The sequence below is a fragment of the Orycteropus afer genome, unplaced genomic scaffold, assembly GCF_000298275.1.
Source record: "Orycteropus afer afer isolate SDZICR_OR568_19922 unplaced genomic scaffold, OryAfe1.0 scaffold00196, whole genome shotgun sequence".
Lineage (NCBI taxonomy): Eukaryota > Metazoa > Chordata > Mammalia > Tubulidentata > Orycteropodidae > Orycteropus > Orycteropus afer.
The window spans coordinates 2,270,216-2,283,200 of NW_006921783.1; the positions used below are offsets into that span (position 1 = coordinate 2,270,216).

General features: G+C 39.0%; 1 protein-coding gene across 1 annotated transcript in view; it reads left to right on the forward strand.

Moving 5' to 3' along the window:
• The window catches only part of BRIP1 (BRCA1 interacting helicase 1), a 307,450-nt gene that overhangs the window by 175,200 nt on the left and 119,265 nt on the right, over nt 1-12,985 (forward strand). Inside the window, 2 exon segments of the mRNA XM_007947924.2 lie at nt 5,303-5,462; nt 7,642-7,763. Of these exon segments, the coding sequence (XP_007946115.2) occupies nt 5,303-5,462; nt 7,642-7,763 (282 nt within the window).

A 12,985-nucleotide genomic window follows, 5' to 3' on the forward strand; every position in this document is an offset into this window, starting at 1 on the left:
TGGAAAATATGGTCTTGGTGACAGAAATGATGTTGATGATTGCATGATAGAATTTTTCAAGACCAATGACTTATTCATTGCAGATACCTTTTTTTAACAACATAAACGGCAGGTATACGTATGGACCTCGCCAGATGGAATACACAGAAGAAGATCAACTACATGTGTGGAATGACGTAATGGAGAAGCTCAGTATCTTCAGCCAAAACAAGGCTAGGAGTAGGCTGTGGGACAGACCATCAACTGCTCGTATGCAGGTTCAAATTGAAGCTGAAGACAATTAAAACAAGTCCCCGAGAGCCAAAATATGATCTTGAATATATCCCTCCTGAATTTAGAGACCATCTAAAGAATAGATTTGAGACATTGAAAATCAGTTACCAAAAACCAGATAAATTGTGGGATGACATGAAGAACAACATCCATGAAGAAAGCAAAAAGGTCATTAAAAATACAGTAAAGGAAGAAAAGACCAAAATGGATATCAGAAGAGACTCTGAAACTTGCTCTTGAACAGGAGTATCTAAAGCAAATGGAAAAAATGACTAGATGAAAGAGCTGAGCAGAAGGTTTCAAAGAGCAGCTTGAGAAGACAAAGTCAATTATAATGAGTATGCAAAGACCTGGAGTTAGAAAACCAAAAGAGAAGAGCATGCTCAGCATTTCTAAAGCTGAAAGAACTGAAGAAATAATTTAGGCCTCAAATTGCAGTATTGAAAGATTCTATGGTCAAAATATTGAACAAGGCAGGAAACATCAAAAGAAGATGGATGGAATACACAGAGTCACTGTACCAAAAAGAATTGGTCTATGTGCATCCATTTCAGGAGGTGGCGTATCATCAAGAACCAATGGTACTGAAAGAAGAAGTCAAAGCTACCTTGAAGGAACTGGTGAAAAACAAGGCTCCAGGAATTGCTGGAATACCCATTGAGGTGTTTCAACAAACAGATGCTACACTGGAGGCCCTTCCTGCAAGGTGCTTCTGGGTGGACTCCAACCTCCAACCTTTCAGTTAGCAGCTGAACACATTAACTTTACACCATTCTGAGACTCCTATGTCAACAGTAGGGAAACTAATAGGTTTCTATGCCAAGAAATTTGGAAGACAGCTACCTGGCCAAGTTATTGGAAGAGATCCATATTTGTACCCATTCCAAAGAAGGGTGATCCCACAGAGTGTGGAAATTATTGAACAATATCATTAATATCACACACAAGTAAAATCCTGCTGAAGATAATTGAAAAATGGTTGCAGCACTGTACTGACAGAGAACTTCCAGAAATGCAGGCTGGATTCAGAAGAGGACGTGGAACAAAGGATATCATTGCTGAAGTGAGATGGATCTTGGCTGAAAGCAAAAACACCAGAAAGATGTTTACTTGTGTTTTACTGACTGCAAAAGCATTCAGTTGAGTGGATCATAACAAATTATGGATAAGATTTAGAAGAATGGGAATTCCAGAGCACTTAATTGTGCTCATCAGGAACCTGTGCATAGACCAGGAGGCTGTTGTTCCAAGAGAACGAGGGGATACTGTGTGGTTTAAAATTAAGAATGGAGTGTATCAGGGTTGTATCCTTTCACTGTAGTTATTCAATCTGTATGCTGAGCAAATAATCCAAGAAGCTGGACTCTGAAGAACACAGCATTAGGATTGTAGCAAGACTACTTGACAACCTGTGATATGCAGATGACAGCCTTGTTTGCTGAAAGTGAGGATGACTTAAAGCATTTACTGATGAAGATTTATGACTGCAGTCTGGATTACACCTCAACATAAAGAAAATCAAAATCTTCTCAACTGGGCCAATAAGCAGCATCACAATAAATGGAGAGAAAAATCGAAGTTGTCAAAGATTTCATATTGCTTGGTTCCACTAACAACAGTGGTGGAAGTAGCAGTCAAGACATCAGATGACGTATTGCACTGGGCAAATCTGCTGCAAAAGACAAATGTGTCTTTGAAGACTAAAGTGCGCCCAGCCTAAGCCATGGTAATTTCCATTATTTCATATTCATGTGAAAGCTGGACAGTGAATAGGGGAGACTGAAGAAGAGTTGCTGCTTTTGAGTTGTGGTGTTGACAAAGAATACTGAAAGTACCATGGAGTGCAGAAGAGCTAACAGATCTGTCCTGGAAGAAGTGCAGGCGGAATGCTCCTTGGAAATGAGAACGGCCAGACTTCATTTCACCTACTTTGGTCATGTTGTCAGAAGGGACCATTAACTGGAGAAGGATATCATGCTTGGTAAAGTGGAGGGTCAGCAAAAAAGCAAGCAGGTGAATTGACGCAGTGGCTGCAACAATGGGGTCAAGTATAGCAAGCGTTGTGAGGCTAGTGCAGGACGGGCAGTGCTTCGTTCTGTTGTACACAGGGTCCCTGTGAGTTGGAGTCGACTCAACAGCATCTAACAATAACAATAACAACAACATACTGATATAAAGGTGCTCTGGTGGCACAGTAGTTAGGCATTTGGCTGCCAATCAAAGGTCGGCAGTCTGAACCCACCAGTCACTCTGCAGGATTAAAATAAGGCAGTCTGCTTCTGTAAAGATTTATAGCCTTGGAAACCTTATGGGGCACTTCTCTGTCCCATAAGGTTGCTATGAGATGGAAACAACTTTATGGCGGTGGGGTTTCTTTTTTACACTGATGGAAGGACATGATTGAATAAATAAATAAATGATGGAAAATGGGCAAATCTCTGGTACAGAGAATTCCAAATAATTTGTATAAAAACTATCCCCTCAAGGAGGTGTAGTGCATACCTCCCCACCCTTTAAGTGTGTGATATACATGGTGATTCCTTTTTCTAAAGAGTACTTTATGGAAATGGAAAAAGTAGTAACTTCACAGTGAGAAACCTTATGAAAGCTACCTCAGGCAATTAGGTGATATCGCTGATGAGTAATGTTACAGTGTAATAGGAATGGCATTTCACTTACGTCATCTTCCTGCTCAAAAACATTGGCTCCTGTCTAACCATGAGGAGAAACACCAATCCCAAGTTGAAGGGCATTCTACAAAAATACTTGAGTAATACTCCTCACAACAGTCAAGGTCATCAAAAACAAGAAAAGTCTTCGAAACTTTTGCAGCCGAGAAAAACTGAAGACTTGATAACTAAATGTATTGCAGTATCCTAGATAGAATCCTTGAACAGAAAAAATACATTAAGTAAAAACTAAGGAAATCTAAATGAACTATGGACTTAGTTAATAATAATATATCAATATTGGTTCATTAGTTGTAACAAATGTACAATAGTAATGTTAACAATATCACTTGCCATTGAGTTAACTCTGACTCATGGTGATTTCATGTGTGTTAGAGTAAAACTGAATTTCATAGGGTTTTCAGTGGCAGATTTATTGGAGTTGACCTTCAGGCCGTTCTTGCACAATGCCCCTGAATGTACTCCAGCCTTCAACCTTTCAGTTAGCAGCTGAAAACATTAATTTTACACCATTCAGGGACTCCTATGTTCACAATTGGGTAACTAATATGTAATGAGTGACTGAATGAATGCACAAACCATCTGATTTCTTTTGATAAACATAATTCCATATCTTCATTTTCAAGATTTCTGTGTACAGCTCTGAATACTGTCATGTTCAAGGTATTTTTGTTTTTAACACTTTCTATGCATTGGAGCTCTTGTGGTGTAGTGCCTAAGGCATTTGCTTGCTAACCAGAAGGCTGGCGGTTCAAACCCACAAGCCACTTCTCGGAAGGAAGACTGGGCAATCTACTTCCATAGAGATACCGCCTTGGAAATGCAAGGAGGGGTCGCTGTGAGTTGGAATTGATTGGACGGCATTGAGTTTGGTTTTTATTTTTTTTACTTTTTGTTTGCTTATGTACTTGGGAGAGACTTTGGTTCAGAAACAGTATATATTCAAAAAGCAAATCCTAATGACAATGTAAGTGCCCTGGTGGCTCAGTGTTTAAGTGCTTGGCTACTAACCAAAAGGTTTACTGTTCAAACCCCACTTAGCAGTTCCATGAGAGAAAGATCTAGCAATCTGCCCTCATAGACATTACAGCCTAGAAAATCCTATGGGACAATTCTACTCTGTCAATTTGGGTCACTGTGAGTTGAAATCAACTTGACAGCACCTAGTAATAACAGCAGGCCCTTAAATGAGGCATTCAAAATAGAAAAGACTTTTGATCAGTGATAGCCTTAGGTTTTTACTTAATAGCATGGTATTACTGTGAATTTTTATTTTTATTGATCAGGGAAACCCTGATCACTGTATAAGTAGCAAAGAATTATTTTAATAAGAGCAGATAGAAAATTTGTTTTATGATCTTATGAAAAAGTTTATTTCTAAAAGTAATTAAGTTCAAAATCTAAGGTAATAAGCCATCTTATAAAAATTGATTAGTTTCTGTTCTCTAGGAAAGTGGAGTTTCTTGGTACTTGGCTACATTGATTTTTTATTGTATTTCATCGAACTTTGATAAGAAAGTAAAACAGGTCAACTTAAATCATAGCAATCTCTATGGCTTTTATCTTTTTTGTTTATTTCATCTCTTTATTATTAACTTTTCATTTACTGTGTCTTATTTTCTAGCTTCTTGGAAAGATTGCTAAATTTGTTTATTTTCAGAATTTGATATTTCTGACTATAAATATATTTGTAAATACTGCCTTTGCTGCATCCCACACATTTTGAATTGTAGCTGCTTTCCTTATCATTCAGATCTAATTTTATCTCAAGTTGCATTGTTATTAGAATATGTAGTCAATATGATGGAAATTCTTTGAAATTTGTTGGAAGTCCCTTTATAATTCTAGTACATGGTTATTTTTGTAAATGTTCCATTTATGTGTGTATATTTTCTACTTTTTGGCTACCTGAATCTCTATGTATTTATTCTGTTAGGTTATTAATGATGATCACATTTTCAAACAGTGAGTTTAGCTGTCTATGCACCTAGGAAAATGATGTTAAATAATCTTCATTTTAAGAATCTTTAGTTAAGGATGTAAAGAAAATCTACCTTTACATGGTTCACCTTTAGATGTTAGTTTAAAGATACTAACGTTTATTAGGCTCTTATTGTGTGCCAAACACCTTTCAAAGCTTTCTAAATTAGTTAATTAATGTAATGCAATAACAACAGCTCTGAGATGCTGTTTTTCCCCCTTATTTAATAGATGAGGAAAGCAAGACACAGACAGGTTAATATGCTTGCTTTAAGTCATCTAGCAGATGAAAGGGCTCTAAACAAACACAAGTTTTTCAGGTGTGCATACAATATTCATTTTTTCTTTCCCGTTTTTAGTTATTAGAAAAATTAAAAGAACGTTGGCTGTACACTGGCTTATGGCATAATCTGGAATTGGTGAAGACAGTCATTGCAGAACCACAAGGAGGAGACAAAACTGATTTTGATGAATTACTTCAAGTATACTATGATGCAATCAAACAAAAAGGAGAAAAAGGTAATTGAAAATAATTTCATAACCAGTGAAAAAAAATACTTTTATAATAATGTAAGAAGAGATTGGTGTTATTAGAATTTATCTTATTTTGCACTTAAGAAAAAAAAGGTATTTTATAATCCTTGGTGAAAAGAAAATAAATTATTTTATTTAAGGTTGTTCTTTTATGGATACTTTTATTTGGGCATGGCAGTTCAACATAAGAAACAGCAAGCGTTTAGGTATTAGACTGTGGTCTTGCTTACACCACCTGAAATAGTTTGTGTAAGAATCAGTTAGGGGATGCATAAACATCATCCTTACTAGCAAAAAAAATGAAAGGCGCTCTGATGGCATAGTTCCTAAGGCATTTGACTGCTAACTAGAAGGGCGATTCAAACCCACCAGCCACTCCGCAGAAGAAAGACCAGGCCATCTACTTCATTAAAGATTTACTGCCTCAGAAACCCAAAGGGGGTCGCTATGAGTTGGAATTGACTTGATGGCAGTGAGTTTGGTTTTTATTTTAGCAAAATGAGCCATCTGTTTTGATGCAAATAATGTACTTTGTGCTATATTCTATTATATAAAGTAAGCTTGAGTTAACTGAAGAACAGAGAAGTTATTGCTCTTAGCTTATAATAATAATAATAATAATTTATGAACAGTGTGATGTTATGCAGATACCCAAAACCAAACCTATTGCCATCAAGTTGATTACAACTCATAGAGTTGATTACTCTATAGGACAGAATGAAACTACCCCATAGGGTTTCCAGGGCTATAATCTTTATGGTCGCAGACTACTACATCTTCTCCCTTGGAGCAGCTGGTAGATTTGAACTGCTGACCTTTTCAGTTACTAGCTGAGCACTTAACCACTGTGCCACCAGGGCTTCTGTGGTGGTCATGTTTTTGTGTCAACTTGGCTAAGGCTGGTTGAGTGGCTGGGCAGGTGGATATAGTATTCCCCACGATGAGACTGGTAATCACCTCCGTGGTAGAATCTACTGTGAGCAGCTGAGTAGCTGCCCTAGGGATGTGGTCTGCTTCCTGTGTATAAGCAGAAGCCTTGGGGAATGGGCTTTACCTTACGGCACGGTTGGACCCTGAAGGTAGCTGTGTCATTGTTGAGCAGCCTGCCATGCTCTGCCGACTTTGAGACTTACATTGGACTTGAATTAATGGCCTGCCGTGTGGTTTGGTAACATTGGCACTGTGCCTTTTTACTTGTCAACCTTGGGTTTTTCGGCCTCAGCAGTCAGCAGCTGAGTGAAGAAACGCCTCTAGCTCCAGAGGGCCAGGAGTAGGAGGCAGAGCTGGATCCCCAAGGATGAGGGGCTTTCACCCAACCCCTAGAGCTTGGCACTTTGAACTTGATGTAAAGCCTCCAAACTGTAAGAGAATAAACTCCTGTTTGTTAAGGCCATCCCATTTGAGGTATATTCCTGTCAGAGCAGTACTAGGTAACCAGAACAGCTTCTTCTTCTTCTTTTTTTTTTTTTAATTGTGATTTGGGTGAAAGTTTATAGAGCAAATTCACTTTCCATACAGCAGTTCACATACACTTTGTCTCATGACATTAACTACAATTTACCCCAATGCAACAGCTCCCTTCCCACTTCCTCCCGATAGTTACCTCTTTCTTGTGTGCATCCCTCCATGCAGTCCTGCCCCCTGAACTGTCTCCCTGTGCATAAACAGCCCCTCTTTCTCCCATGATTGTTCTCTCCAAGGAGTGTGTCTACCTCAGGTACATCAGAACCGCTTCTTATAATAAAATTGACATTATCCTTCTATGATAAGATCATATGTGTGTGTGTATAAAATATGTATACACACATGTATGGTGAATGTGTGTTTTAAATACTTTTTAATATGATATTGATTCAACAGTATACATCCCATATTCTTTTGTACATAGGGTATACATATGGTCACTATGAGTTGGAGCCAACTCAAGGGCACCTAACAACAACAGCAACATGTTGCCATCTAAATGTAACTTTGTTTCACTTGTCTATTTAAAAGCATTGAACTTTTGAAGCTTAATCTCAGTAGTGTTGGATTTTCATTTTTAAAATTTGCTACTATGATTATTCAATAATCAGATCTTTTCAAAATGACAGTAATAAGCAAAATCTAGGCAATTTTGAGTGTGATTTTTTTTCTTTTTAATCCTTACTTTCTGTTGTTTAAGATGGTGCACTCCTGGTAGCAGTTTGTCGTGGTAAAGTGAGTGAGGGTCTGGATTTCTCAGATGACAATGCCCGTGCTGTCATAACAATAGGAATTCCTTTTCCAAATGTGAAAGATCTACAGGTAGGCCATCAAAACCATAATACATTTTATTTATAATAGATAAGTTTGATTTTGTGTGAAGTTAATTATATGTGTACCTTTTACCTCAGACATTCTAAGGAGCCCCGTTGGTTAAAGGGCTCGGTTGCTAACTGTGAAAGGTTGGCAGTTCGAAATCACCAGCTGCTCTGCAGGAGAAAGATGTGGCAATCTGCTTCTGCAGAGATTTACAGGCTTAGAAACTCTGTAGGCCAGTTCTATCCTGTCTTGTATGGTTGCTATGAGTCAGAATTGACTCAATGTCAGTGGGTTTTGGGGTTTGTCAAGTATTTTCTTTTAAATCTTTCGTGGCTCTGAATGAGTGAGAAAAGTTTAGTAGATATTGGTTTGTTTTATTTTTCACTTACACTGTCTTTAGCTGAATTAGAATGACTCTGAAATTGTGGTCGTGGGGTAAAGAGCTTCAGCATCACCTGGAAACTTAATTGAAATGCAGATTTTCAGATATTATATAGACCTAATGAATCAGAAATTCTGGAAGTGTGGGGCCCAGCAATTTGTGTTTTATCAAGTTCTCAGTTACAGACTTACAGGAATGCCCCAGGGAATCCTAGGACCCTTTTTTACCTAGCTCCCTTCTCTCCAGTGCCCTCCCCTACAGATTTCAGCTGCTCCAATGTCTTTCATCTCAACTCAGTAGGACCACTGTGCTCTGCCTGTACTCCAACTCTGTGTACTGCTGTCAGAAAATTATACCCAAGAAGAGAATTGGGAGTAATGGAGTTTATCTAATGAATTTTCCTTATCTCTGGGATTGCAGTTCTGTCCTGCCTTATGTCTACTTCCTGAAAGCAGTTGCTCTACCTGTTTTGTCCAGTTTTACAGTTATTTGTAGTAGGAGTGATATTCATAAACCATTTATTCCATCTTGGCCAAAAATGGGAGTTTTCCCTCATTATATGACTGGTTGTTTGCTCAACATTATATTTGGAAAACTATTTATGGAAATAATGTGAGGCCTAAGGTGATAGTATCTTCTACATAGCAAGATTTTCTTTTATTTCTTATAAGCATTTGAAAGTGCTAGCAATCTTGAGACCAAGGCTTAAGGTTTTCTGGCCACTGAATTGACTCCGTTGAGTACAATCTATATCCCTCATCCCAAGGTTCAACCTTTGGGGTCTCCTACCAGAGTAGGAGTTCTTTCGTGAAAGTTATCTTATTTAATTGTCAGTATTTTACTAGGTACTGTGATTTATATAATTTTTACTTTTATTTCTCTAGGCTATACAGTACTTGGGTAGCATTGATATTAACAGTAATAAACATTATTTCCCTGGTTAGTCCCTGCTTCTTCCCATAACTTTGAACCTCTTTGGAATTTCTGAAAGTTCTCAGGGAGTGTCTAACCTGATGATTCATAGTCTAATCCTTTCACCCTCCCCTGATTTTCTCCCGCTACTAGTGCCACCATTGAGGGAACTGATGGTCATGCCTAGAGTTGTGTCTCCTGTTTTAAAAAGGCTGATGCTGCCTCTGACTACTGCTGGAATAGTTGACATCCACTCAAGAAAAATTATTGTGTCCATCATCATCAGCATTAATGCTACATTCAACTGAAGCTATGTGCTGCTGATGACACTGCTGTTGGCATTAAGGCTTATTTTATCCTTCTGCATTATGGGCAGTCCTGGAGTTACAAACAACGCTGTTCCTAACTGTCTTTAAGAATTTGTTGAGGCTTTGAATCAGTTCTACCCAATTCAGTCATGGTGAGGAACAGTTACCAGAATAAACTTTAATTTTTAGCTATGGTGAATCAGAAAGATAACTGGAATGGGAAACATTACAGGTTAAAACCTTGCTAGAAACTTAATTTCCTCTTAACAAAAGAAGGACTGTTCTGGTTACCTAGTGCCATTCAGAAAGAAATATATCACAAATGGGATGGCTTCAACAAACAGGAATTTATTCTCTCACAGTTTGGAGGCTTTAAGTCCAAGTTCAAAGTGCCAGGATATAGGAGCTGGGTGAAAGCCCCTCAACCTTGGGCTTCAGCTCTGCCTCTTGCTCCTGGCCCACTGGAGCTAGAGGCTTTTCTTCACTCAGGCAGCTACTGACTGCTGAGGCTAACAAGCCCAAGGTGGACAAATAAAATGGCACAATCCCAATGTTACCAAACCACACGGCAGGCCATTAATTCAAGTCCACTGTAAGTCTCAAGGTCGGCAGAGCATGGCAGGCTGCTGAACAACAACACGGCTACATGCAGGGTCCAAGCATACCACAAGCTAGAGACCATTCCCAGAGCTGCTGCTTATATACAGGAAGCAGACTACATACCCAAAGCAGCTACTCAGCTTCTTGTGGTAGATCCTGTGTTAGATTGGGTTCTCTAGAGAAACACAAAAAACCAGCAAAGTATATATATATATATATTTAGAGAGAGAGAGAGAGAGAGAGAGATTTATCTTAGGTAAATGGCTCACAAGCTATAGAAGCCAACAAGTCCAAGCCGAAAAGTCCGTCTCTGGAGGAGATGGGGCTTGCGGCTGCCTTGGCTTCCGCAAGCACAGGGGCCGAGAGATTCAAGCTGGCATGCAGTATAATGGTTGTTGATTCCAACAAAAGATGAATCCGAGATCTCCAGGCCGAGTGGTGGGCCGCTCACTCAAGGAAGTCTGTCGTTAGCACACCAGGGTTCCAATTCCTTAAGGAATGCCGTTCTTCCAGATTGTCCTTGGATATCATTGCAAGCAGGCCACACCCCTAGGGAAACTCCCCTTGGGCAGACTGGCCACTCAGAACTCAGTCATCTGATCCCATCATGGGAACAACCACACAGAACTGGGGTCCAGCCAAGTTGACACACAGCTCCAACTATCACAGATCCCACCATGGAGTTGATTGCCAGTCTCATCGTGGGGAATAACTACCACCAGCTGTCCAGCCACTCAACCAGGCCCAGCCAAGTTGACATACAAACATAATCACCACAAGGGCAGTGTGCTCACTGCATGGCAACAGTGTCTCTTGTTCTTGGATTTAGAGTACAGTCCAAAGCAATACTGCCTCACTCACAGATGATGGTGCCTCATTCAGAGATGGCAGCCAACCGTACCATTTTGAACGTGTGTTGCTGTCCTACAGCCTTGCCAATAATCCAGTCTCATGCATCAGACTCTTGAAGGGACTCACTATGTCTTTTGTGAGTCTTCCATTTTAGGGTTTCAACCTGTAATTTCTCCCAATTTAGGTACCATGTTGAATCTGCCAAACTATAAAAGTCTGGGTCTAGTCCTTTTTCATTTTGTTGGCCATGACAGAACTAGCTTAAAGGACAAGTAGTTGTCCACATTTGTAATCCAGGGACTGCCTGTATTATAGACACTAATTGCACTAATGCTACTTTGTTAAAGTGGAGAGAATCCTTTTCCCTCTCTTTCTACCACACTCAGTAGCAATGTTTCCAGTGTCTTATATATAAATTTTTTCCCCCTAAAATTAGCTCTTTTGGTTTTTGTTTGTATCATTTTTCTTTCATGGTCCTACTCATGAGTGTTTGAGAGCTGGAAAAGATGAACTTTGTAACACTCACAAAGTAACAAGACCTGAAAGAATTCATATCAAACTCATAATAGTGATTGCATCTGAGAAGAGAAGAGAATGATATTGGGTGTAGTTATCAAGAGAAATTTAACTTTTTCCATGTCAGTGGTTTTTTTTTTTTTTTTTTTTAACTTTTTAAAGTTTCAAGAGAATATGGTGATAGTACAGCTGTTTATTATGTTATTCTTTGTGCTTCATTTTGTTTTAAAATCATTAAAAATTTTTTTAATGTTATTTGTGAAGAAAAAGTCACTTGTATTTTCTCCAGCCCACCCACCTACAATGATTCTGACCATTGTTATTGTACCAAACGTGGGTTCGCCATGCTTTTTTTTGCTCAAGGTAACTTTCTGAGACAACATCTCAGTCCATCATGCAAAAAAGATACCTGGTAGCATGCTCTGACATTCCTCAGTCATGGTCCTATTTGTCGTAATGCTGCTTATCTGAATCCCAGTGGTTCGTATTGCATAAAACAGCAAAATAACAGAAACGTCATTGAGCTCTAGGTAGGGAGAAGGAGGAGAGTTCTAAAGGGGTTTCCCTGGTGGCTTCAGAGAGAGGGAGAGGATAATCCATACCTTTCTTCCCAAGACACAAACTTAGTTAACAAAAAAGCTGAGTCATATCCAATGATGTAATAGCTGACAGACTTTTCCCACTCTTGATAAGTAAAAAGGTCTGTGATATACAGTGAATTAACTAGTACTTCATTTGTACTTTCACTCTCATTTTTAAAACACATACTACACTGCCTATATTGCAGTATATTTTAGTGATAATAAATGTTTTATAATTTGTTAGAATGTGTGCTGTGAAAATGGACAATTTCTTAAACATCTCTGTATCTAATTAAAATACTGCCTTGGATTATAGTGAGTGCTTAATAAATACTGATTGAGTTAATGTTTAAATCACGGTTTAATATAAGTTATTAACATTGTATTAGGCTTTATTGTTTGTTCAACTTGACATTGACATTGTTATTTAAAACAACAAATCTTCCATTCCTAGAGACTTTAATTAAAGCATATGATCTAGCTTCTATCTATAGTTAGGGATGTTGTTGTTAGTTACTGTCGAGTCAGTTCTGACTCATGGCGACCCTACGTACACAGCGTGTAGCTGTTTCTTAGGGTTTCTAAGATTGTGACCTTTCAGAAGCAGATTGCCAGACCTGTTTTTGAGCTGTGGGTGGGTTCGAACTGCCAGCCTTTTCGCTAATAACATAAAAATAAATTAAACCCATTGCCATGGCCAGTTCCAACTCATAGCAACCCCCATTGGATTTCCAAGGCTGTAAATCTTCGCAGAAGTAGATTACCTCATTTTCCTCCCATAGAGCAACTGGTGGGTTTGAGCCTCTGACTTTCTGGTTAGCAGTCTTACCCACTACGCCATCAGAGCTCCTTTTTGGCTAATAGTTGAGCTTCTGATCATTTGTACCACTTAGGAACTCCTGTAGTTGTTGTTGTTAAGTGCCGTCGAGTCGTTTTCGACTCATAGCGACCCCATGCACAGCAGAACGAAACACTGCCCGATCCTGTGCCAGCCCCACAATCCCTGCTATACTTGAGCCCATCATCGCAGCCACCATGTCAATCCATCTCGTTGAAGGCCTCCCCCTCTTTCAT